The following is a 25887-nucleotide window of genomic DNA, read 5'->3' on the forward strand; positions in this document are numbered from 1 at the left end:
GTGGGTGAACTCCGGGCTTTCTGAACGGGGCTGACTGATCCCACTGGCTGTTCATCTTCTCCCTATGCTACCCTACTGCTGCACTGTCATCATCCCCTCTCTCACCCAAACCAAGATCTCCAAGTTACCATCACTGCTCCTCCTCTTCCTCCTCCAACCACCACTGTGGAATTCTATACTAGAGTCCAGCAGGCTTTCACACAAACAGACTGACCTCTGCCCCTCTTCCCCACCTCTACCCACTCTGCCCTGGACCAAGCCCTCTCCAGCCTGCCCATGATTCCTGCAGCACTCACTCTCTCCCCAGCCCACCGCTCTTCTGAAGCCAGAGGGCTCTTTGGAAGATGCAGGTGTTTCTAGCACGCAGGCATTTATCACTACAGAGTACCAAAGCTCAAAAATCTTTACTGAGTCCCTGCTTCTCTCTCTAGTTTCTCTCTCCTGCATATCCTGAAGCCAAGTCCTGTTATAGCCTATGATGGAACCCCTGTGTCATCTAAACCATGATATGAGAGGGCATGTGCACTGCCCTCCCCCCATTCCTGTCACTCCTTCTACTGCCTAGAGTGCTTCACAAACCCACAGAAAACTATCCACTCCTCAAAGTCTTAAGAGCTCTCTAAACTTCTTCTCAATATCCTCATCCCCAGGTAAGTCATTTCTTCTGTTCCCCTGATCTGTACTTCATGTTGCACAAATTTCTGGGAAAGACTCCCCAATACCTGTTCAAGTCCCAATGGATTGGGGTGCCTGTCCCTCTCTTCTCTTCCTTGCTCCTGTACCTAGCATGTGGCAGTCACATGTGGGAATCACAGGTGTACTGCAGAGATTCTCTACTTTGAGCCACCATACACATAAGTATGGTGTACCACATGTTCATCCAGTATGGCACTTCCTGCTAATGCTAACTCAGACTCTAGAGCAGGCTCATTTGTGGGGACTCCAGAGAACTTGACATACATCCTCCAGTTCATACTTTAAAATGGTATTCATCAGCCAAGTGTGGAGGCACAAGTCTGTAAGCCTAGAGCTGGGCAGGCAGAGGCAGGAGGATCAACACAAATGTGAAGCCATCCTGGTCTGCATAGAGAGACCTTGTCTCACAAGATCAAACAATGTTATTTCTCAGCAGTTCTACTTTTCTGGGGGCTGGGGCAGGGTTTTGTTTTGGTTTGGTTTTGGTTTTTTGAGACAGGGTTTCTCTGTGTAGCCCTGGCTGTCCTGGAACTCACTCTGTAGACCAGGCTGGCCTCGAACTCAGAAATCCGCCTCCCTCTGCCTCCCAAGTGCTGGGATTAAAGGCGTGCGCCACCACTGCCCGGCTAGGGGGCAGGGTTAAGATAGGGTCTCTTTACGTAGCCTTAGCTGTTCTAGAACTCACTATGTAGATCAGGATGGACTGGAACGCATGGAGATCTATCTGCTTCTGCCTCCCGACGCTAGCTACCATGGCTAGCTCTGCTTGTACTCCTGAAAAGGGCTTTGGGAAAGAGACAAATCTGCATTGCTGCGGTACAGTCTGGGAAAGCAGAGCTCTCGTGACCCCTCAGAACAAACAGCTCAATAGGATACAGCTCTAGTTCCTGTGAACTGCTTCAAGTAGTTCCCAGAAGCTCTCTCCAGCAGCCTGCCATGAAAACTACCATTCACCAAGCATCTACTACTCAGTGAATGCTAAGTCCTAACTCTGCAACAGCTGTCTTGATCCTCACAACGGCCCTATTGGGGAAGTCATCTTACAGTGTCTTTTTACAATGAGAAATGTGAGCACAGAGAGAATATGTAACCCTTAGTGGCTGGCTGAGTTGGGATTAGAAGCAGATCTGTTTAAGCCAAACAAGCTCTTAACCTCTTCAAACTACTGTCTTATCCATGAGAGGCACAAGAGTGAAAATGTAACACCCCTTACATCTGGCCTTCTGGGAGGGAAGCCCTACCTTGCCAGTGGCTTAGGCAACCTGAGAGCTCAGAGAGAGCAGGGCACTTTTGGGGGTACTGCAAGGGGTTATCTACCTAGCACTGGCCACACGGTGCCTTCTCAGCACAGATCCAGTATGTCTATACCAACTCTCCTCTTGGAAGCATGTGATGGTCTCTGATGAGGTGTCTAGCTCTTTCACCCTCCTCAGCTCCTCACAGATCTAAACTATAGATCTAGTCCTGTTCACTCCCCAGCTAAAAGCTTTTTACTGGCCTCTGGTGCACTGGACACAAAGTCCCAAATTATCAATGAGATGTCCATTTTTTTCATTAACTTATATTGCTTTACTTTGTACTCTGTTGGCTTCCATACCACTCTCTTGACCTAGCTGAGGTTCTGTCTCTCTCTAAATCGCTGTAATTCTCTCCAGACAGCACCTTCCATTTTACTCTCACCTGGCTAAGCCTCCCCTTTCTATCCTTCTAGACCATTCTCCAGTCACTACAGTCCAGGCTTCCCAGATGGAGGAAGCAGCTTCCCTTACTGGGATCCTTTAGCATTCAGTTCCGGTTGCTTTTGTAGATCACATTTCAACTATCTGCTTGCAGGTCAGTTTCCTCTAACTAGACAGGGAACTAGTCAAGACAAGAACCTCTTACTTGTTAATTCTCTACAGTGATTCTTTTTACCATTATCAGTGTTTTGCAAATGGGACACAAAGGGTCCAAGGTCAGCAAACAAAAAGCTGCTGCACCAGAATTTGAGTTTAAGGAGTCCAGAGCAAGGTGACACACGCCTTTAATCCCAGAATTCAAGAAGTACGACTCCAAAGCCAAATAATAACTCAGCACTTGGCTCTGCAGGCAGGGCCCTTTTGTTATGTGAAAAATGAATGAATGAATGAATGAATGAATGAATGAGGACTATCTCTGGCAGGTCGAGGTCTAACCCACAAACTGATATAACAGGGCCTTTAATGAGGAACTCACAGCACTGTTTACAAAATAAGGGCAGTAGGATTTTGCTCTTCCTTATCTCATGCAAAACTACTCAGCCAAGAGGGAAAGGAGCCCAGCCCAGCGTGACTACCCTCTTCCTCAATGATTCTCAAAACCAGCAAAGCCAACCGGTTTCCTCCAGTGACTTAAAACAGAGCAAAGTCTATCCTGCCACCGAAGGCGGCTGTCATCTCTTCCTTCCGCCAACAACCTGGAGGAGTGGGGGTGGACAGAGAAGCCACCGGGAATCCGAAAGCTCCTACCCAAGATTGAAAGGTGGGGTCAAGCATCGTAGGAATGGGCGGGCCTGACCAGGATGGCAGGTGAAACACTGACCACAGCACGCCCTCCCACTGTGAAGACCGGCCCAACGTGGATCTGGCAAGCAGGTTGCTGTGACTCGCACCTGAACGCCGCCCAGGATGTGAAAATTCCCCAGCAGCGATGGTGTCAGTGCCAACGGGTGGAGGGTTCCAGGAGGAAAACCTTGGCTGGTTCTCCTTGGGGACTCGTCCTAACTTTCAAGTCACTCTCTAGGTCAGGAGAGCAGCATGGAGAGGAGGAGGGGGTCTCTCTGGGGGAAAACCTAGAGCGGGCCAAACACCGGCTGTTTCGCTGTCTGGCTGAGTGCGTCTGGGCAGGGCGGGCAGTGCCCATTTCCCAGGGCTGCGGCGAAGACCGAGGCTCCCGGCAGCCGCCGCCCCCGCCGCCAGGAAGGACAGACCCTAAGTGGTGGCGGGGAAATTTTCACTATGGCCATTCTGGTCGCGCTGGTCAGCTTCGGGCTGTCACCCGGGTCCCTCCGCCACAGTGGCCCGCCCCGCCAGCACGCAGCCCCCACCCGGCTCCGCGTCCCGGGACCCCGAGCTCACCTTTCCCGGGAGATCAACGCTGCTTGCCCATAGTCCGCAGCCCAGAGCCGGAGCTGCTCGGCGCTCCGTCCCGGTGGCCGGGGCCCGGCCGGGGGCGTGGGAGCCGCTCACCGCCGCCTCCCAGCGTAGCCACCAGAGCTGCCGCCGCCGCCTCCCTCCATGGCTGCGGCGCCGCCACCTGACAACGGAAGTGACGCATCGGCCCTCGGCCACGCCCCCCGCCCCCTCGCCTGAGCCTGGGGTTGGTGCGCCATCTTCAGGATGGGCGGAAGCCTTCAGGCAGGAAACCCAGATAAGATCGTCAATTGGTTCTGGGTGGAGACTGGGTCGAAATCTGTAAAGCGATTGGACAGTCAGGGGGCGGTACTTACCGCTAATCTACATCTACAGTGGGATTGGGACGGAGGCGCCGCCCCACCTTGCCTCTGCAGAACCTCGCCGACTTTTGCTCTCGTTGCTGGGGTTGGGGACGTCTCTAAGTGGCTGCAAGAACCGTCAACTGCACCGCATTCTTTAGAAAAGTGGCCTTTCCTTGCTCCCCATTTCTCGCCTTCTGTAGATTTGTGTGGGAAAACGCTGAAGTTGGGTTCAAGAGAAGTCAGAAATTGCTGTCGCTACTGTCACAATTCATTTCACTTTAGGCCCTTCAGAAACCCCAAAGATGGCTAAATTCATCTTGGACATCCCTAGAGTCTTGCCCAGGGAGATTGCAGTGAAGAGTTCCAATGAACGATCACAGCCGGCTTCTACCCCACTGCCTCCTGCCAGTTTCCGTCCCTTTCTCCTCCTCCAACAGCCACGCCCTCCATGAATCAGCTTCTTACACCAGCAGATGAGCCCTTTAAAGGGATTGCATCAGTCTGGTGACTCACTGGGGGCCCTCGAAAATCCTGGCTTCCGTCCACTGCTGTGTAGAAGCGGCCAGAAGGGCTCGGTGGCAGCAGTACCAGCGGCCATAGTCCCACTCCTTTGTCTCAGAGTTAATAAGTGTACTTAATGACTCTCTCAGCTTTTTCCTCCCCTCCCCTGGGTCATTCTGTATCCACGTGTAGACACACGTGGCCTCGACTAAGCCCTGCTAGGAGTAAGCATTTATTTCACATTTTCACAAGGTATTGCCAGGACAAGAAGGCTGGTCTTAATGAGGTCTAGCTGTTGCAGCCTGCATCCTTTCTCAGTCCCTTTGAATGCTTGGTGGCCACTCAGCTGCCGATAGTGCTGTATAACTACTAATAAGAGCAGCTCCCAGGGCTTGTCGTATGCAAAGTGAAACATTTTTAGAGACCTGTATACAAATGCAGAAGGTAGCACTCCGAGAGAGAGGGTAACCTTTGCCATGACGCTCAGCTAATAATGGTTGGGCTGTGGTTTGAAGAAAGTTTGGTGGATTCCAAAAGACTAGAGCTTGAATCCTCATATCAGTTACAAACTAGGTAACTCATGTAAATCCTGGCTGTCCAAGTGGGGATAACACATCACACCAATTCTGGGAGACCCAAGGAGTTTCAGATCCAGCTCACCACACCCTGTAAATGCCCACTGGTCTCAGTCAGGGAACCTCTAGGAGGCACACGACCCAAAGGAGGCACCCAGAAGCCAGGCCCACTTTGCTCCCCTCTCTGACAAATTGGGGGTGGGGGGATAAGAATTCCAGAAGCCCTGCCTTTGACAGGGATGAGTCTTGGATTTTCCAGATCTCTAATTATCAGTAAGATGAATCACTGGGCGCTGACACCACCATCCCAACTCCTGGTAGGCTCGCAGCTGACTCAAAATATAGAAGTTTTAACAAAGCAGAGGAGAAAGGGGATAAGGAATAGAAACTAAAAGTGCCAGCCAGAGGATATTAAAAAGAAAAGAAAAAAAAACTGTCATCAGGACACCAACTCAAGGATCTCTGGGACATACATTCATGGTGACAGTCTCCTGCTGGCTCTCCGACTCTGGCTCACTGGCAGATGGTGCTGCCATAACAAAGTGACACCTGTCACAACAGCTCAAGATGGCTTCTTGAAGAGAGATAGGCAGATTGGACTATCACAGAAGGAGGGGAGGAGACCTCACCCCCAGGAGCTTTTTCAGACTATAGAACCCGAGCCCTACTTAGCAGGTGGTTTTTAGCTTCTCTGAGCCCAAGCTCCAAGGCCTGAGTATGGCAAGGTTTGGTGCTGGTTTTGCTTTTTTGGTGCATGTCTGCACTACAAGATCCAGTGGTATATCAGGTTTTGAGTATCCAACTCACACTGGAGGTGAGCAATAGAATAAATGCCAAGAGTACTGGGAAACAGAACAGAGCCACAGTGGCTGGAGAAGTAGCCCAGATGGTACAATGCTGGCCTTAGCATATGTGACGCGCTAAGTTCCATCCCGAAATATTACAATAAATCCGGCATGTAATCCCAGTGTCTTGGGAGATGAAGGCGTCCTTCCTTCCCAGTAAATTGAAGGCCAGCTTGGATTGCACGAGACCATGTGTTACAAAGCAAACACAAAACACGGTTAAGACGTGGAACCTGGTACTAGAGAAGCCTGACTTCCAGTTCCCACTGTTGTCCACCTTGAGCCATCACTTTATGCTTCTGTCTGATGAAGCTGTTACTGTACATCCATGGGGTAAGCCTGCCGCGCTGCCCCTTGTGGGACTCACCAGGCTCCCAGCACAGGGCATAGCAGCAGTAGTCGACTACTTCTGACCATCGTTACGCTGCCCAGCAGCACCCATTGAACTCAACCATCGGCTGGGGAAGAGTCCCCTCCCTTTCTGGAGTGACATTTAAAAACTGTTCGGTTTTTTTCCCTTTAAATACCATTTTTCCTCCATAGGTCATGCCACACCCACTCACCTTTGGGGGTTAGGGTCTTCCTATGTATTCCTAGAACTCTCTCTGTAGGCACACCAGGCTGGGCTTGGAACTCAGGAAGATCTACCTGCCCCTGCCTCTGAGGACCAAAGGCATGGGCTACCATACCCAGCTGATTTCTTCTAGCCTTGGCTAACAGTCATTAAGCTTGTGACCAGAACTAGCTACTAGCACGCTTACCTTGCTGTTGGTATAATTCTACGCCCTTGCAGAATCTAAGCTGCTCTCATCCCTTGTCACAAAATACACTGTATCTCTGGGTTTTCCTGGAATGTTAATGAGAATTTTGAGGGCTCTTGTTACCTTTGCCTACCCTTTGGCCAGGGATGCCAGACAGGGGCTCCCTGGACTGGTTTAAGTCCCACCTGCTCAGCCATACTGAGGCGAGGGCATCTCTTGTCCTTTACATGTCTCTGGCATGAGCCAACGTATAAATGTCCATTCAGCATGGACTCCTCCCTACAAAGAACATTGATTGAGCCCCCCCCCAAAAAAAAACACCTCTTCTCTCCCAAAATGAGAGGTGGGTATGAACAATGCTGCTTGAGCACTCAGTTCTTGGGGGTTCTACCATCAACGGGACCCCACTTTTTGCAGGAAGGGTGGATGTGGAAGCTTGGGCAAATGCTATGGTAATCTAGACTCCAGTACCATCTTGAAACACACTGCCATCTTGTCCCTGGTGTTCCTGAGCCCCTCTTGTTCACAGCTAAGTCGCCCTCCATTTGTTACCTCAGGAAACAGAAGACACAACAGAATGCAGAGACTATTTTTAGTTTCTGAATTCCAAAAGCCCAGCCTCCAGGAAGGAATGGAAAGAATGCCTGTGTAGAAACAAATTTAGAAAACCAAGGAAAAGGTGGATGTGGGAGCCTGAGACGTGTGTGTGTGTGTGTGTATGTGTGTGTATGTGTGTGTGTGTGTGTGTGTGTTCCCGCTGGGACTCAGGGGCTGCAGGAGACAGGAGCTAGCCCATTTCCCTCTGTGAGACAACAAGACCCTCCAGGGATCTAGAGCTCTAGAGCTGTGGGCTGCATTTGGCCTAATTGATCTAAGATCCAAGAACGTCCTGGTCCTAAGAGGACCTAAAGGGAGCAGAAAAGAACCTGATGAACCTAAGTGGGTTGCAGTGGTACACTCCCGCAATACCAGCACGTGGGAGGTGGAAGCAGGAAGATTGTGAGTTCAAGACCAGGCTGGGATGCATGACACCATGTCTCAAAACCTAACAAACAAAGATCTAACACTGCTGGGTGTGGTGGAACTTATCTTTAACCCCAGCACTTCAGAGGCAGAAGCAGTGAGGGCCAGTCTGGTCCACATAAATCCTAAGGCAGCCAGGGATACATAGTGAAACTGTCTTTAAAGGAAAAGAAATAAAATAAGGTAAAATAAAATAAAATTTTGTGCTGGAGAGACAGCTCAGCATGAAGAACACTGGTTGTTCTTGCACAGGACCCAGATTCAATTCCCAGCACCTACATGGTGGAGCACTACTCTCGGGAATTCCAGTTCTAGGGAAACCAATGCGTTCTTCTGACCTCTGAGGAAACCAGATATACAGATGGTGCCTGTACACACATGTAGGCAGAACACTCATACACACAAAAAAGAATTGAGCAGAGTGAGGTGCAGTACCTTTGCTGTACTTCCTCAGACCATTTTTTTTTTTTGGGGGGGGGGGTCTTTAACTCTTTTTGGTTTTGGAGACAGGGTTTCTCTGTCCTGGAACTCACTCTGTAGATCAGGCTGGCCTCAAACTGATAGAGATCCACTTGCCTCTGCCTCCCGAGTGTAGGGATGAAAGGTGTTCACCACCACCATTTGGCTAAAACACATAGCACAGACTGGCCTCAAACTCACGATCCTCCTGCCTCTGCCACCTTCCATAAATCATACTGTGTGCACCACTACAACTGGTCTGTTTTGTTTTTGATTTTTATTTTGAGGCAGGATTTCACCCTTAGCTGAGGCTGATCCTTGTGCCTCAGCCTCCTGAAAGCCAGGGTTATACATGTGAAGCACTGCGGCTGGCTGAGACGGATTTCTTTCTCCAGCCTGAGGGGAGGGTTGGGGTGAGAGTCTCAGGGACTCTCTACAGGAAGGCCACTTTCCGTTAGATTTCTTCATGATGATCTGGGAAACAGGACCACATTCTAGACCAAGTGAATCCTGGTATACTCCCCAACTTGAGACCTGCACTCTCCACCTACACAGGAGCCAGAAGACCAGTGTACACCAGGCAGGGCATCAGGCACAGGCGTGTATGTATCCAAGTTTGGTTTTATGAGAAAAGAAACAAATGCCAAGAGAAATGGGACGTAAGAGGTGATTCACTCCAAACACTCAGTAATCCTCACTGTCAAGGTTGACAAATCCTTGATGGATGGGGTCAATTAGTGAATGGAGATTCCAGATACAAAGGATCAAAAAAGAGGGACTGTCACCTACCCCAAGGCTACTGGCAGAAGGAATTCTGGGTTCCAGGGTATGTCCGAAAAGTGGAACCCTATTAAAGGCAGCTGTGACATGTCTGTCAGACACCAGGTCACTGGTGGGGAAGGACGGCCGGGAGTTGGCTCAGAATACTGGAGGTCCCTGAGGTGGTGCTGGAACTTTAATGAGGACACAGTCTCATGGCCTTTTGGAGGGGAACTCTCGACGACCTTGACCCTTGCCACCAAAGTTGCGCACACGGTGGATGATCTGCAGCTGCTGCTCGATAGCAGCAGTGATGTTCACGCCATCTGGGATGTGGACGTATCGGACATTACGACCTGTCACAAAAAGGTCATCCAATTCAACCTGATGTCCCCAGCGGTCAGTATAGGTGACATTGGCCAGGCGGATGTTCATGAAAGCATCAACATTGTCAATGCGTCCTCGGGCCACGCTCTCATCTCGAAGGTCCACAGTGGTTATTTGGCCCTGGAGGCCCTGCAACAGGATGATCAGGCTGTTCTCAGAGATGGTCCGCTCCTTCACAGAGTGGCTCAGTGCCATTGTTCCACATTGGCTGGCTGCTCACTGTGGGGAGGAGCACACAGGTAGATGTAACTCACCTTTGCCAAGCCCTGAAAACTCCATACTAGTGGTCCGGATGCCTCGCTGCACTGGACACACCTGGGGAAACTTTTGCCTGGCCTCCACATCCTTCACATCCCAGAGATCTAGATTCATTTGGCTGAGGGGGGAAGAGTCCCAGATTGTTCTGTTTTTGTTGTTTTTAAAAACAGGGTCTTGCCAGGCAGTGGTGGTGTACACCTTTAATCCCAGCACTTGGGAGGCAGAGGGAGGCGGATTTCCGAGTTCGAGGCCAGCCTGGTCTACAGAGTGAGTTTCAGGACAGCCAGAGCTACACAGAGAAAACCCTGTTCGAAAAAACAACAACAAAAAACAAAAACAAACAAAAAAAAAAACAGGGTCTTACTGTATCTCCCTACTCCCTGAGTAGGCTAGAACTTGATATGTAAACAAGTGTGGCCTGGAACTAACAGAGATCCACCTGTCTCTTCCTCACAAATGCTGGAATTAAAGGCATGTGCCCCTATTCGGAGTTTATATTTAAAAAAAAAAAAAAAAACCAACTCCCCAGATAATTTTAATGTGCTAATCAGCTTGAGAACCACTATTGTAAATTGTAGCTTACGTATGTCCTTCTGCCAGGCACTTGTTAATATGTAATCTAGCCAAGCATGTTGGCGCACACTTATAATACCACTTTAAAGTCTGAAGCATCAGGCGTACTCCAAATGCCAAACCGACATGAACTACATCGTGAGCTCTAGGTCAACCTGGATTATGGAATATTTCAAGACAAAACAAGACAAGCCTAGCCAAGATGCATGCATTTAAGCCCAGCACTCAGAAGGCAGATGCAGGTGGATCTCTGAGTTACAGACAAGAGTGGTCTACAGAATAACACCCTGTGTTAAAACAAAATCCAGGCAGGCCCAGCTCCGGCCGTTTCCAGGAAGAGAGGCCTGGGGCTTGCCACTAGCGGTCAAGCTTGTTAGTCCCACCCGGGAAAAGCCGGGTGCCGAGTGCGTCCTTCTCCTCACCGCGCGTAATGGGTTTGGGAAGAAAAGACCGCAGCCAGTGCGCCAAGGGAAGAGGCAGCCCGGGTCCCAGCGCACCCTAGTCCCCCACACTAGACAGCCCGACCCACCGCGTGATACCTTCCGCCTTCCGCGCGCTACGCCGCCAAAACCCGCCCGTGTCTAGGGGCGCCACCCACCGAGGCTCAGAGAAGCCATGGCAACCGCGGGAGACTCAGAGCATCAGAGCATGCGCCTCACAGGACGGGGACTACAAGTCCCAGGAGGCCGCGCACCGCGGGCCCAACCCCCTTCTCTGTCTATAGTTTCCCACTTTTGTAGGCTTCTACCTTTGAGGCTTGGAGCTGTGTCTCCTAATGGCCTGCTGAGCTGATGGCGCTGCATAAGAGAGAGCATCTGTAAAAAAACAAAACAAAACAAAGCAAAACAAAACAAAAAACAATAAAGTGATACAATTGGGGAAAAGGGATAACATCTGAAATGTAAATAAATAATATATCGAATTAAAAATACACCCAGGTTAAACGTTCTTCACCTGCTTAAAACTGCGGGAATGGGAATGTGGTCGGACATGGTGGCAAACTCCTGTAATTCCAGCAACTCCGGAGACAGAGGCAGGTGGATCTCTGTAAGTTGGAGAACAGCCTGGTCTAAAGAGAGAGTTCCAGGACAGCAAGGCCTACATAACTACCTTGTCTCAAAGAGGAAAACACAGGGCTATGGAGAGAAGGTTTAGTTGCTACTCGTGAGCAATTAAGACCATATAATATTGCAGATGGCCTAAATTTGGTTCCCAGCTCACAACTGCCTGTAACTAATTAACAATTAAAAATAAAATCTAAAGCTAGGCATGGTAGCACACACCTTTAATCCTAGCACTTGGGGGCAGAGAAAGGTGGATCTCTGTACTTTGAAGCCAGCCTGGTCTACAAAATCTAGTAAGGTTTATTCTAATTTTAAATTATCTGTTTGTGTGTGTCTGTAATAGTATGCTATATCTGAGCAGTGGTTGCCTCAGAGTTCAGAAGGCAGCATCAGTTCCCTGGGGCTACAGGTACAGCTGGCATGGTGCTGAGAACTGAACTCTGGTCCTCTGAAAGAGCAGTATGTGATCTTAACAGCTGAGCCATCTCTCCAGCTCCTAAAAAAAAATCTTTAAATAGTGTGTGTGTGTGTGTGTGTGTGTGTGTGTGTATTGGTCATGAGGGCTAGAAGAGGGTGTCTGCCCCCTGGAATTGGAGTTATAGTTGTGAGCCCACTGTGAGCTACTCGATGGGTGTGAGTACTGAGAACACAATTCAGATTCTCTGCAAGAGCTGTAGGTGTTGTTCTTTCATTTTTTAGGAGGGTGGGGTTTGAGATAGGGACTCTCCTCTAGAGACCTGGCTGTCCTAGAACTCGTTCTATAGAACAAGGTGGCCTCAAACTCAGAGAGACCTGCCTGCCTCTGCCTCCCAAGTGCTGGAATTATGGGTATGCACCACTACACTGGGCTGGAAAATAACTCTTTTAAAAATGTGAATTGTTGCCAAGTGGTGGCACACACCTTTAATCCCAGCACCTGGGAGTCAGAGGCAGGTGAATTTCTGAGTTCGAGGTCACCCTGGTCTACAGCGTGAGTTTCAGGACAGCCAGGGCTACACAGAGAAACCCTGTCTCGAAAAACAAACAAAAAACAAAAAAAAATGTGAATTGTTTAATTTTTGTTTTGCAGTTGGGTCTCCTGTAGCCCATCCTGTTTTGAATTCACTATGTCCTGAAGGACCGTGAGCCTGATCCTCTGGCCGCTGCCTCCCAACACTGGGACTATGTGCATAGGTCCTACTCTCTATCTGATCATATTGTCACTAAAGCCTGCTTTGCTCACTGCGTGTTAAGCCAATCACCAAAATGATGAATTTTGAGGGGTGGGGGAGGTAAAGCTTATTCATGGGGCACCCAAATATAAGACAGACTTCTACCCCACTGTCAAACCTGTCTTCCCCAGACAGGATGGCTTGACCTGTAGGGAAGGCAACTGGGGAAAAAAAAAATAAATGAGATGATTTGTGATCTGCACAGGGTGATCAAATGTCACGGATCTCCACAGGATATTTGCTTAGAACGTTCCAGACTTTTCCTGTTGTAAGTGTGGAGTTTGGTCTTAATCCAAAGGTCACCCACTAGACAGTTGCACAGGCCCAAGGGAAGAAGGACTGGTGATTTCAACCAGTTTGGATTCCAAGTTCCAGTATAAAAACAAAACAAAACAATAGCAACAAACCACAGGCAACTATTTCCATCAGAATCTAGGTCAGTGTTGTCTGCAGCAAACTTATTGGGAGTAGACCACTGAGTCACCTTTGGTGACAGGGCTTCATCAGGTTTCCCTGGGCATAGTGCCTGCATGCACGCAGCCTGCTCTGCCACTCTTTGTCCCATGCCTGGCACCCATCTCACACTGCCCTTTCTCTAGATATCTCTGTGGCATATCTTCATGTCCGACTGGTACTCAGAAGTCACCAGGAGACAAATACACATAGAACTTACCAAAAGTAGATTTTCTCATTTTTTGTGCTTGCTGTCCTGATTGTTTACTCCCTAAGTTGGGTACCTTCAGTAATCACAAAGTCTTCTTCTCCCTCCTATTTACATCTTCCTCGACCTCCTCACACACTTTCATATTAGTTCTCTTATGTGCATGTGTGTGTACCTGAGCACATACAGTATACCATGCATGCTTGTGGAGTACCTGAAGAAGCCGGAAGGTGTCAGATCCCCTGAAACTGGAGTTAAAGGTGGTTATAAGCCACTATGTGGGTGCTGAGAACCAAACCTGGGTCTTCTGGGAGAGCATTCTGTATCCAGTGCTCTTAACTACTGAACCATCTCCCTCCACTAGCCTGCTCCCTGCCATTTCTCTTTTGAGACAGGGTCTCATGTAACCCAGGCTGTCTTTAAACTCCAGATCCTCCTGTTTCTGACCCCAAGGACTGAAGGCCTGGAATTATAGCTCTGTGTCTCTATACCCTGCCTGTTGGCTCTTTTGTTTTTAGTGCATGGAGAACAGGTAGGCCTCTGTGAGTTCTAGGCCAGCTAGGGTAACAAAGTAAGACCCTGTTTCTGGTACCCCCACATTTTAAAAATTATGTGCTGGGGGTGGGATGTTGCACATATAAGTGCAGGTGCCCTGGAGGCCGGAAGAGGGTGTCAGATCCTTTGGAGCTGAAGTTTAATTGGTGATTCTGAGCTGCCTGACACGGGTACTGGGAGCTTGGCTCGCAAGAGCAGGACATGCTCTTACCTGTTGAGTCATCTCTGTAGAACCTAGACTTGAATTTCTGACCCTCCTGATTTCACCTCTGGAGTTCTGGGACTATAGTCCGGCCCTATTACACTCAGCCCATGGTGGGAGTGAGACCTTGGGGTAGAAGAAAAGGCCTGGCTTTTTGCTTTACTGATGTGCCACAGGCCTCTACAGCCTTGATGGAGCCAGGGAAAGAAGCAAAGGGCTTCCTCAGGTTGCTGAGAAAATATTGTGTGGGCTAGTCAGTCTTTTTTTTTTTTTTTTGGTTTTTTGGTTTTTTGGTTTTTCGAGACAGGGTTTCTCTGTGTAGCCCTGGCTGTCCTGGAACTCACTCTGTAGACCAGGCTGGCCTCAAACTCAGAAATCTGTCTGCCTCTGCCTCCCGAGTGCTGGGATTAAAGGCGTGCACCACCACCGCCCGGCTGTCACTGTCCCTTTTGGTACAGTGATTTGAAGGACAGATTCTGTTTCTGGTCCTTGATAACTACTTGTGACCTAAGCTCTTTAGGACTTAGCAGACTTTAAATCTGACAGTTGACAACCCAGCAGGAGCTGTTTCAGCTCAGAGCTGACATTGTTGGTGTCACATGTTAATGCGCCTTAGGCTGGCATTAGTCCTATGTAGCTGAAGCTTGCGGGGCGCCGCCTCACCGATAAGGAGAACGCCACACTCAGGATTCTTCTGACAGCAGTTTATTGTTACAGCTCTTTTAGATGGCAGTGAGGTGAGGGACGCCAAGCCCCAAAAACCTGTGGCTTATATAGAGCTTTAGGAGACGTGCCACACACTCATTGGCTCTTATGATATCGCCAAATTAGCATACTGGTTTTCGCGCCTTGTGCAGGCGCACATTCAAGCAAGGCTTGCAAGAAGAACCAGGAAGCAGGAAACCGGCGCCATGTTGCAATGGCGAACGCGGCTCCTAACATCTGCCCCTTTTTTATTAAATTGCTGCAACAATTTTCCAACTGTTATTTCGCCGATCAAGCCCACTGTTCTACCAGTAAGGCGTTCAAGGCAGTTAAACAGTTGTGAGACCCTCCACACTTATCTCCCGTGCAATGGGAACCCGAGCCCTGGGAAGTGTGGAGGACTACCACTCAGGATTCCTGGTGCAATGGGAACACGAGCCCTCAGGGTATCCCATTGAATGATAGTGTCTCATTGTTTAAGCATATTCAACCAAGCTTGAGGGGATGTTCCCTGCTCTAAGGCAAGCAGTGCTTGAGTGATAAGTACTTTATCTCTATGATGTTGTTTTTTAAATTTGCAGAGCAACCAGAGTGTGATCAGCACTCCCCCAAAGATCATACAGCCAAACATTCCCACCCCCACCCACTCCTTAAAAAAGGAGAAGGCGGACGTGAGCCAGGAAGTGAAGTCTTCAACATCAATCGGGTTAATTCTGGTCCCATTCAAAACAGCAACCGTGAGCAGGAGTTCTTCTTGTAGCTCCTCAGCCTGTTGTGACCAATTTCCTTGTAAAAAATTAGATAATTTAGTACTTTCTGTAAAAGACTCATTGTTATATTTCAAGGGTGTGATACACATGTGTTTAGTATGACTTACACAGCTTACTTGAAAAATATCACCAATTTCTTCCATTTTGCTTTGTAATAGATCTATTCGCTGATTAGCAAGCAGTATCCCAGAAATCAAATGGCTATTCATTTTATGCTGTTTTACCAAAGCATCCACCGAGGCATTCACTATATTATTTATTGTTTCTGCTGCTTGAACTTGATTGGCTAGGGCAATACCCGCAGTCACCGCTGCAGCAGCCGACATTGCAATGGCCGTCACAATGGCTGCCGTGATGCCAAAATCTCTCTTTTCTCTAATTAAGGAGATTATTGGAAATTTATCGGGATCGGCATCCACCGGTATAGGGACAAAGGTCGGAACCAGCAGTGCTAAAGATGCGGACCCATTCCAGCATTCTGTCAACTGGCAGGTGACATTCACACAATCTAATATGCTGCTTTTTTTTTTTAAATTCTGCTAAAATAAAAAAGAAGGGAGCCGAAACACAAACTGCTGCCCTTTTGGCTGAATAATTTGCCAACAAGTTATTATATTTAATATCATTCAATATCACTGGTGTAGTATTAGTTCTGGTTGCTGATACATTCCAAATGTCATGTTGTGACTCACCTAGAGTTGCAAAGGCTGATAAACTGGTAGCAGCCCCCGCTAAATTTGTCAACACCCATTGATAAAATGGCCATTCGTTTACATTCCCTGTTTTATTTCCTGTCATAGCCATCCTTTTTAGAGGCAGCGATAAGGTGAACCCTCGAGATACTTCTACCTTAGGCATCCTTTTAGATTGGCAGTGCGTAAACACTGGTGGAAATGACTGATCTGGAGGGCACCATGGCCACACTCTGACATTAGTGGCATTATTGGTTTGCCAATATGATCGTTCAAGTATGGTTACCTTACTTTTTAGCAATAATGTAGTGATATTCACAGGGGACTGTTTTTTGTTAGATGTATTTCCACTGGCCTCAGATTGTCCTGCCACTATGTTATTGAGTACCTTGAGCAGGACACCAGTGCCTATTTGGGAATCTCCAAGTGGATCAATCCAGTGTCCCAATGTAGCATTGCGAAGTACAACGCATGGGGTCTCTGCCCTGTTTGTTATGGTGAAACACAAGGTATCATTTAATCTAAATTTTGATGCATTATAGTTGACAGTCTCTTTGTTTAAAGGTATGGCACATGGTGCCTCCAGCTGACAGCTCGATGATGTAAACATTGGCAGTACTTTAGAGTGGGAATGTACTGGGATGGGGAACTGGCCATGATCTTACCACAGCCCACAATGGTATACTTATCGCTCTCTCAAGCAGGCAGATCATCAGCAGGATCTTTAGCATTTTCTTCAGGGGTCGGTGAGTCCTCTTTCACAGTTCTGGTCAGTCTGCTTGGTATCCAGATTGGATTTTCTTGATCCTGTGGAAAAACACAAACAGCTCCCCTGGATCTCACTAAAACTGGATCCGGGCCCTTCCATTGGTTAGTTAAGACATCTTTCCATTTAACATATTCTCTTTGAGGACTTGGAGCCACATGTCTGTCAGCAGCAGATTGTCCATCAGAATCCAGATTTAAAAAATTTAAGGTAAATAGGGCTAGGGAGATAGATGTCTTAGGTCCCATGTTGGGGCCTATTCCTCCCTTTTGTTTTTGTAAATAAGTTTTCAACATGCCATTGGCACGTTCCACAATCCCTTGTGCCTGAGGATTATATGGCAAGCCAGTTATATGACAGACACCAAGCCTCAGACAAAACTGTTGAAAAGTTTTAGACGTATAGGCTGGTGCATTATCAGTCTTCAGCTGAAGGGGCTTGCCCCAAGCAGCCCAGGCTTCAAGACAGTGAGTAATAACATGTGACACCTTCTCTCCCGCAAGGGGGGTGGCATGAATGATGCCAGAGCATGTATCCACAGATACATGAATAAATTTTTGTTTTCCAAAGGCATTGCAATGTGTAACATCCATTTGGCAGATATGAAGGGGTTGTAGACCTCTGGGATTAACTACTATAGATGGAGAGGGTCTGAATTCTGCACAGGAGGTACATTTCAGAACAATATCTCGCGCTTCTGCACGAGTTAAATGAAACTTTAATCTTAGGGTATTAGCTGGTACATGATAGAGTTTATGGAATTCAACTGCGCCTTCTAATGGCGAGCTTACCCAATATAGGTTTTTAGTGGCTTTATCAGCAATAGCATTAGCCTGAGACATAGGCCCAGGAAGCAATGAATGTGCTCTCATGTGTTGAATAAAAAATGGGTGACACCTATTGCGAATATCGTGTTGAATATCTTTAAATATCTCAGCAACCATGCTTTTAGGGTGGATAAAATCAGCCACTTCTAATTGTTTAACAGCTCCTACAACATAATGCGAATCTGAAATTATGTTTATAGGCTCTGAAAATCTTTGCAACACTATTGCTACAATAGCACATTCTACTAATTGGGGAGATGTATAATCAAACTGAATTCGAGTAGGGACATTATTAACCACATAACAACCAATGCCTGTCTTAGAACCATCGGTATAAATATCCAATGCTTGATGAATAGGATGTGTCTTAGTAACTTTGAGAAATATAAATGAGTTAGAAAGAGTAAATTGTAACAAGGGATGTTTAGGATAATGATTATCAATATTTCCAGGGAATGAGCATTTTAAAATTGCCCAAGCATCTTGAGATGCACATAAAACTTGAATTTGATACATAGTATAAGGACATACAATTGTATTAGGATATTGTCCAAAATGCATCACGGACAGTTGAAGTCCCTTTAAAGCCAATTCTGCAACTAAGGCAGGATAATAGCCTAAAGTCTTTCCAGGAGAGCTATGTGGGTGAATCCATAGCAAGGGTCCCTCTTGCCACAGTACTGCAGTTGGTTGTTGAGGAGAGGGAAGAATACATAACTGGAAAGATAATTCGGGGTTAAGTCTATCTAGTTGAGCATGTTGTATGGCCATCTCTATTTTATCCAATACTTTAGACGATTCAGGGGTCAAAGTTCTCAATGAAGTAATGTTAGAATCTCCCTCAAGTATTTTAAATAAGGGTTGAAGTTCAGTTGTAGTTAATTTCCAATAGGGACGAATCCAATTGATATCCCCTAGTAACTTTTGAAAATCATTTAATGTTTTTAATTTATCTCTTCTAATAGTAACCTTCTGTGGTTTAATATACTCAGGAGTAACTATCGCTCCCAAGAATTTTCCTATCTCTCCTTCCTGAACCTTTTCAGGCGCTATAGATAGTCCTTTCTGTTTTAAGGTAGAAACTAACAGAGAGAACGCTTGGTGTAAAACTTCTCTGTTATTGGTACACAAGAGTATATCATCCATAAAATGACAAATTCTAACCTTAGGAAACTGTTTTCTAACTGGTTCAATAGCAGAAGAGACATATATTAGACACATAGTGGGACTATTGGCCATGCCTTGTGGCAGGACCCTCCATTGATATCGGTGGTCTGGTTCCTCATGATTAATACTTGGGAGAGTGAAAGCAAACCTAATTTTGTCCTTGGGATGTAAAGGTATAGAGAAAAAACAATCTTTAATATCTACTATTATAATCTCCCAATGTCTAGGCAAGGCTGTCAGCAGTGGCAGACCCTTTTGAATTGATCCTAATAATTGCATCTGATTATTAATAGCTCTAAGATCATGTAATAACCTCCATTTACCTGATTTTTTCATAATCACAAATATAGGCGTATTCCATGGTGACTGAGAACTCTCCAGATGTCCTAGTTTTAGTTGCTCTTTAACTAGACCTTTTGCAGCTGCTAGTTTTTCAGAGGTTAATGGCCATTGAGGAACCCATACAGGTTCCTCTGACAACCAAGGTATAGGCAATGCACCCTCAATGGCCCCTAGGAAAAACCCAGCCCTTTCCTGTCTTGTTTTTCTGCAACAGAAACAGGGCTGATCCTGCCTTGTAAGGCCTTCCCCAATCCTTTTCCAGGGACACACCCCATTTCTTTCATCATTTTTTTACTCTGTGTAGAATAATCATTAGTGAGCCTAAATTCCAATTGTTTAAAGATATCTCTTCCCCATAAATTAACTGGAAGTGGCAAGACATAAGGAACAACTGTCCCTCGTCTGCCTTCGGAATCTTCCCAGTGCAATACTCTTGCACTAACATCAGGAGCAGACTCATATCCAAGACCTTGTAAGGTTTGTGAAGAGCTATTAACAGGCCAGTTCTTTGGCCACCAATTGGTAGAGATAATGGTAGTATCTGCTCCTGTGTCTAGGAGGCCTGTGAAAAGCCTTCCTTGAATTTTCAACTCTAAGGTGGGGCATTTATCTAAATCTAATGAAATAAATACATTCTGTCCTCCAGAGGAGCCAAATCCCTTCATGCCCCTAGTTAAACCTTTACTAGGAAAGAATGAATGTAAACTAGGGAGGACTAATAGCTGTGCAATTCTATCACCAGGAGCTATAGAGCTAATCCCCCTTGGTGATGAGCACATGATTTTTATTTGTCCCTCATAATCTTGATCTATGACTCCGGGGTGAACAATTAATCCTCTTAGAGTCGTAGACGATCTTCCTAGCACTAGTCCTACTGTATTCTCAGGTAAGGGTCCTGAGAAATCAGAAGGTATAGGCTGACACCCCATGGTAGGTGTTAGTACTGCTCTGGCGGTTGCACAGAGATCCAGTCCTGCTGAGCCTGACGTGGCTCTCCTGATTGTCTTATCCTTTGATGTTGTTGAGGATTGTTCTGTAAGCTCTCTATTGCCCCATACATTTGTGGGCCCTGGGGATGTGGGCCCCGTTGCCCGTTTTTTGGCAGAGGAGAAATTACACGTCCTCTGTCGTCTTTAACTGACCTACACTCATTTGTCCAATGTTTTCCTTTATTACACCTAGGACACATTCCAGGCACCTTTGGACGATTGTTATTAGTAGTGCCAGGTGCTCTACATTGTCTTTGTATGTGTCCCAGTTTTCCACACCTGAAACATTTAACATTAGAGGCCCTCTGAGCCGCTAAAAGAGCAGCTGCCAATCCGGCATTAGATAGAGGTCCTCCTATTTCTCTACAAGCCTTCATCCATGCATTTAGTCCTTTTCCTTTCCAAGGTGTAATAGAATTTCTGCATTCTCTAGTACACTGTTCAAAAATTAGTTGTTCTATGACAGGCATGGCCGTCTCAGGATCTCCAAAAATCCTTCCTGCTGCCTCCATCATCCTTGCCACATAGTCTGAGAACGGCTCATTGTTTCCTTGAGTAATTCTTGTCAAGTTTCCTGAAACCTGTCCTTTGTTAGGTAGGCTTTTCCATGCTTTTACAGCTGCCTTATTAATTTGCTCATATACTTCTACAGGGTAGGCCGTTTGATTGATAGCCCATTGTCCCTGGCCTGTAAGCATGTCAAAGTTCCATTGTGGATGCCCCTGAGCTAAATTTTGTCTTGCCTGTGAAGCACAAAGCTCTTGGAAAATAGATTTCCAATCTAGATACTGTCCCATAGTCAGGCAAGCCTTAACAGTATTATACCAGTCATCTGGTGTCATGGCACTGACCACAAGTCTTTCTATTAATGCCTGAGTAAAAGAGGCATTGATTCCATAAGTCTGTACTGATTCGGCTAGCGCTTTTAATTGTTTTAAATCTAGCTGTGAATGTTGTCTGGTTTGGTTAGCATCTTCCCATATGGGAAAGGCTACTCTTATCTTTTTTCTTTCCTTAGCTGTAATAAGAGAATTGGACGGCAGTCTTTCCTGTCTCTCTTTTGGTTTTTTCTTTTTAACTCTAACTACTTCCTCCAATGGTGGGGCAGATGGGGCATACCCCGGTGCATAAGGTGAATCCAGCCTGTATCTTTCAGACTCATAACGAGCTGCTTCTTTATCTAACTCTGCCTGTTCCTCAAGATCTAACACACTATCAGAGGATGAGGTGTCAGTATCCTCTGTATCTTCTTCGTCTCCCGAGGACGTCTCCTCAGAGGCAGAGTCATTAATTCTTAAATTCTGAAACTCAGTTAACACAGGATATAGTTTTCTCTTAGGCTCTTCCTGTTTTTTATGTTCCTTTTTTGTAGCTACTTCTTTTTTAATTTCCTCCTTTTTCTTTTCCTTTTTCTTCATTCTATTCTTAGCGCTCTTTTCCTTTTCTGCTTCTGATAGGCTATCCTGGTGTTCTGCTAAAGCTCTTTGTCCCTCTCTTACCTTATCTTGGCATTTTGCATCCTCTATACAGGCTCTAACCATTTTGTACAGCGGCCATGTGCCTGGTCTTAACTTTCCCTTCTCCTTTTCATTAATCAAGTCGCCGCCGAGCTTGTCCCAGGAGCCCTTTGACAAGGACCCCGTGGAAACAAACCAGGGAGCTACCCAATCCACATCTCGCAGAAAATTACACAACACTTTCTCGGGAACCTTTAAACCGCGCTCGCGCAGCAACGCCTGCATCGCTGAGAGAAGCGGCTTCATTTGGTGGTTACCCATACTGCTTAGAGGGAACGAACTTGCACAGTTATCTACCTGTGACTTACAGCTCCTGAATACACAGAGGGCAAGTACACTCCTTTCCTTGTGTATGGCAGTTAAAACAGAAGCAGAGCACAAGAACTACCACGGCCCAAACGGGGATAGCAATAGCAAAATAGACAGGATCCACCATACCTTGCAGAAAAGCATCTAGACTTCTCGCACCATCAGTTCTGAATCCTCTGTTGAGCCAACAGGGTCCCTCGAAACTGGATAAAACACCGAGACGTTCAGCTTCGTCCCCGGGTTTCCGGCACCAGTTGCGGGGCGCCGCCTCGCCGATAAGGAGAACGCCACACTCAGGATTCTTCTGACAGCAGTTTATTGTTACAGCTCTTTTAGATGGCAGTGAGGTGAGGGACACCAAGCCCCAAAAACCTGTGGCTTATATAGAGCTTTAGGAGACGTGCCACACACTCATTGGCTCTTATGATATCGCCAAATTAGCATACTGGTTTTCGCGCCTTGTGCAGGCGCACATTCAAGCAAGGCTTGCAAGAAGAACCAGGAAGCAGGAAACCGGCGCCATGTTGCAATGGCGAACGCGGCTCCTAACAGAAGCTGCTCTTGAACTTTTGATCCTCTGGGCCTTTACCTCCCAAGTCCTGAGATTACAAACAAGCACTAGTATACCCATCTTATCTTGTTTTTATATTTTTGGAGTTAAGGTTTGGTTGTGTAGCCCAAGGTGACCTGGAACTCACAACCTTCTCCTCCTCCTGCCTCAGTGTTTTAAATGCTAGGATTAGAGACCAGAGAGATGGCTCAGTGGTTAAGAGCATTTGCTCCTGATCCAGAGGTCCCAGATTCAATTCCTAGCACCACATGGCACCAAACAACTGTCTCTAACTTCAGTTCCAGGGAGTCCAATGCCCTCTTCTGACCTCAGTGGGCCCTGAAGGTATGTGCTACACAGACCAGACAAACATGCAGACAAAATACTCATACCCATAAAATAATAAAACAACTTTAAAAAAAAAGTGTTAGGATTAAAGATATGTGTCACCAACCCCAGCTAAATTTTTACCTTTAGAAATGGTTAGATACTTTTGTGGACCACAAAAAAACAACTTTCCTCTTGGAACCAAGGGCTAAATATGTTTTCTCTTCTTTTTTTATTCCAGTATTCTTTGAGCAACTATTAAAAGTGGTTTTTTTGTTTGTTTGTTTGTTTGTTTGTTGTTTCCTTATTTACTTCTAGTGCCTCTAACTCTAAAATAAGAGAGGACAGTTTTATTTTTTATTTAATATACATAGGTGTTTTGCCTACATGTTTGTTTGTTTGTGTGCCCGGTGCTTGTGAAGGCCAAAAGCAAGCCCTGATTCTGGAGTTAAAGATGCTACAGACAGTTGTGAAGCAACACATTGGTTCTGGGAATTGAACCTGGGTACTCTGGAAGCAACCAGTGCTCTTAACTACTGAGCCCTCTCTTCAGCCTGTGCAGTTTAACTGAGGGGAGGCCATGGTCATAAAAGGCCTGGAAGAACAGGAGGAAGCAGGGCACAGGGCTGTGTGGAGGACACCCTAGTCCCGTGTCTGCCTGGGGCAATGCCTAGAGCCTGGAGATTTAGCACTTTCACTTGGGTCAGCTGGGTTGGAGCCTTTGAATTAGATCGCCCTCTTTTTTACAGTCAAGAGTCCTGGTGCTTGATGTGGGTAACTGGTGGAAGACAACGAGGTAAATTTGGGGCAGAGATGGGACCAAAGCACAGCATCCCAGTCCCAACCCTGCTGGGCATTGCATGAAGCCCTTGTGCCTTTATTCATTTATACGCACATGTAGAAGGAAGAGGACAACTTTGTGGAGTGGGTTATTTCCTTCCACTTTTACATGCATTCTATAGATTCAACTTAGGTCCGTGTGTGTGTGTGTGTGTGTGTGTGTGTGTGTGTGGTACCTTTACCTGATAAACTATATTGCAAACCCTTTGGTTTGATTCTAAATGGAAACTCAGATATTACTTAGTCAAAATTTTAGGTAAATGGTTTTTTGTTTTTGTTTTTTCTTTCCGCAGGGTTAGGAGTGGAGCCTGGGGAGTCACACACTGGCTCCTGTCTTCTTTTCTATTATTCCCGTCCTGATTCCCACGCAAACAAACTTGCTTTTCTCAATATTTGTGCAGGTCTAGAAGCATGAAACTCAGAGATTGCTTCATCAGCACAGATGTGTATCTCTTGTTTATTTACTGAGGAGGACAGGTATGTTTCAGATAGTTTGCATCTCTGCAGGACAGGTGGAGGGAGGAGGCCGTAGTTTCTGGGCAAGGGTGGCCCATCTCCTACATCCAGTCCCAGATGACAATGAAGTTTACGTCTGTGACAGTATGGAGAATCACAGAATCTTCTCCCCCACCCCTTCCCCAGTCAGTCCCCAGCTGTGGGCCAGAGAGCTTGGAGGCTAAACAGAGTTCACGTGGTATATTTGTAGCAGGCAATTTAAGGCAGTTGAAGTTTCTTCTCCAACAGAAACAGGTAGATCTAACCTGCAGCACATGGGAAACATGTGACTCAGAATAGCCATAAATGCAGCCCAACACAGAATTGTAAATTTAGCTGTATTCAGTAGCATACACCTTTATTCCCAGTACTTGAGAGGCAGAAGCAGGGGGATCACTGTGAGTTCCGGGCCAGCCTGGTCACATAGTAAATACCAGGACAGTCAGAGCTACATAGTGAGACCCTGTCTTATAAAAGCAAAAACAAGGGGCTGGAGAGCTGGCTCAGTGGTTAAGAGCACTGACTGCTCTTCCAGAGGTCCAGCCAGTGCATGCTCTGTTTCCTGTCTTAATGAATTGCCTCAAAACAAACAAGAAGCAAATTTTTGTTGTTTTGTTTTTGTTGGATTTATTTATTTTCAAGACAGGGTTTCTCTGTGTGGCCCCAGCTGTCCTAGAATTCACTCTGTAGACCAGGTTTGGCCTCGAACTCAGAGATCCACTTGCCTCTGCATCCTGAGTGCTGGGATTAAAGGCATAGGCCTCCTTTGCCCAGCTAAGTCATGATTTAAAAAAAAAAACTCGCCGGGCGGTGGTGGCGCACGCCTTTAATCCCAGCACTTGGGAGGCAGAGGCAGGTGGATTTCTGAGTTCGAGGCCAGCCTGGTCTACAGAGTGAGTTCCAGGACAGCCAGGGCTACACAGAGAAACCCTGTCTCGAAAAACCGGAAAAAAAAAAAAAACTGAGGCAAAAAAAAAACCTCAATTGTGCAGTTGTTGAACTTTGTGGTACTGTCAAAAAGATTGAACACACCTGGTAGTAAGGGTTGTCTTCACTGGGTAAGAGATAGCAGATTTATTTGGTGGCTTATCTTTCAGGATCGAAACTATATGCCTTGTGTTGGCCAAAGGGCAGATTCCCTGATCTTGCATTCCAAAACCAGATCCTCATTCTTCCCATGGGGTGTGACCTCAGCGGTCCTTTAAGTTGACCCCGTTTCACACGGTGGCCTGCTCAGTTGTGGTTCTCTGCCGCCTGTGTCATTCAGATATTCCTCTCATAAGAATGGACTCCGACCTCTGACAGTTGGCTGGCCCTGAAGGAACACAAGGTTACTGGTCCCAGGAGGGAGCATGTAGGACAAGGGCTACTGGCCTTTCTGAACTATTTCAGGCAGCCCATGACCTGAGGCAGGACATGTGAGTCCCTGGGGGAGGCACCCAGCCTGAGGCTCTGTGGGGTGTTTGATGGTAACCTGGAGGATACAGATGTCATGGCAAAAGGATGTCTTTGGTGATAAAGGTAGACTCAGGAAGGAGCACACACTTGGAAGAACAAACATCTGACCCCCAGGTGCTCTCCCTGGGCCCAGCAAGCCTGTCTTGTCA

The 25887-nt window shown here is 46.8% G+C and overlaps 2 protein-coding genes across 4 annotated transcripts in view; both read right to left on the reverse strand.

Annotated features, from left to right (window-relative positions):
* Nucleotides 1-3981, reverse strand: part of Stk40 (serine/threonine kinase 40) — a 33810-nt gene extending 29829 nt beyond the window's left edge. Inside the window, exon 1 of the mRNA XM_028790142.1 lies at nt 3792-3981. The gene's annotated coding sequence lies outside the window, so the exon portion shown is untranslated. The remainder of the gene's footprint in view (nt 1-3791) is intronic.
* Nucleotides 3982-8915: 4934 nt separating this feature from the next.
* On the reverse strand, nt 8916-10905 carry Lsm10 (LSM10, U7 small nuclear RNA associated). 3 transcript variants are annotated; one of them, XM_028790165.1, is made up of 2 exons: nt 10831-10905; nt 8916-9679 (listed from the first exon to the last, which is right to left on the reverse strand). In XM_028790165.1, exon 2 carries the CDS (start codon nt 9653-9655, stop codon nt 9287-9289), a length of 369 nt encoding a protein of 122 aa, XP_028645998.1. In that variant the 5' UTR covers nt 9656-9679; nt 10831-10905; the 3' UTR covers nt 8916-9286. The 3 variants fall into 3 exon arrangements, with proteins under 3 accessions (XP_028645998.1, XP_028645997.1, XP_028645996.1); XM_028790164.1 differs by having other exon boundaries at nt 10821-10875; XM_028790163.1 differs by having other exon boundaries at nt 10714-10875.
* Nucleotides 10906-25887: the final 14982 nt, after the last annotated feature.

This window comes from Grammomys surdaster, unplaced genomic scaffold, assembly GCF_004785775.1.
Source record: "Grammomys surdaster isolate TR1022 unplaced genomic scaffold, NIH_TR_1.0 125863, whole genome shotgun sequence".
Classification (NCBI taxonomy): Eukaryota; Metazoa; Chordata; class Mammalia; order Rodentia; family Muridae; genus Grammomys; species Grammomys surdaster.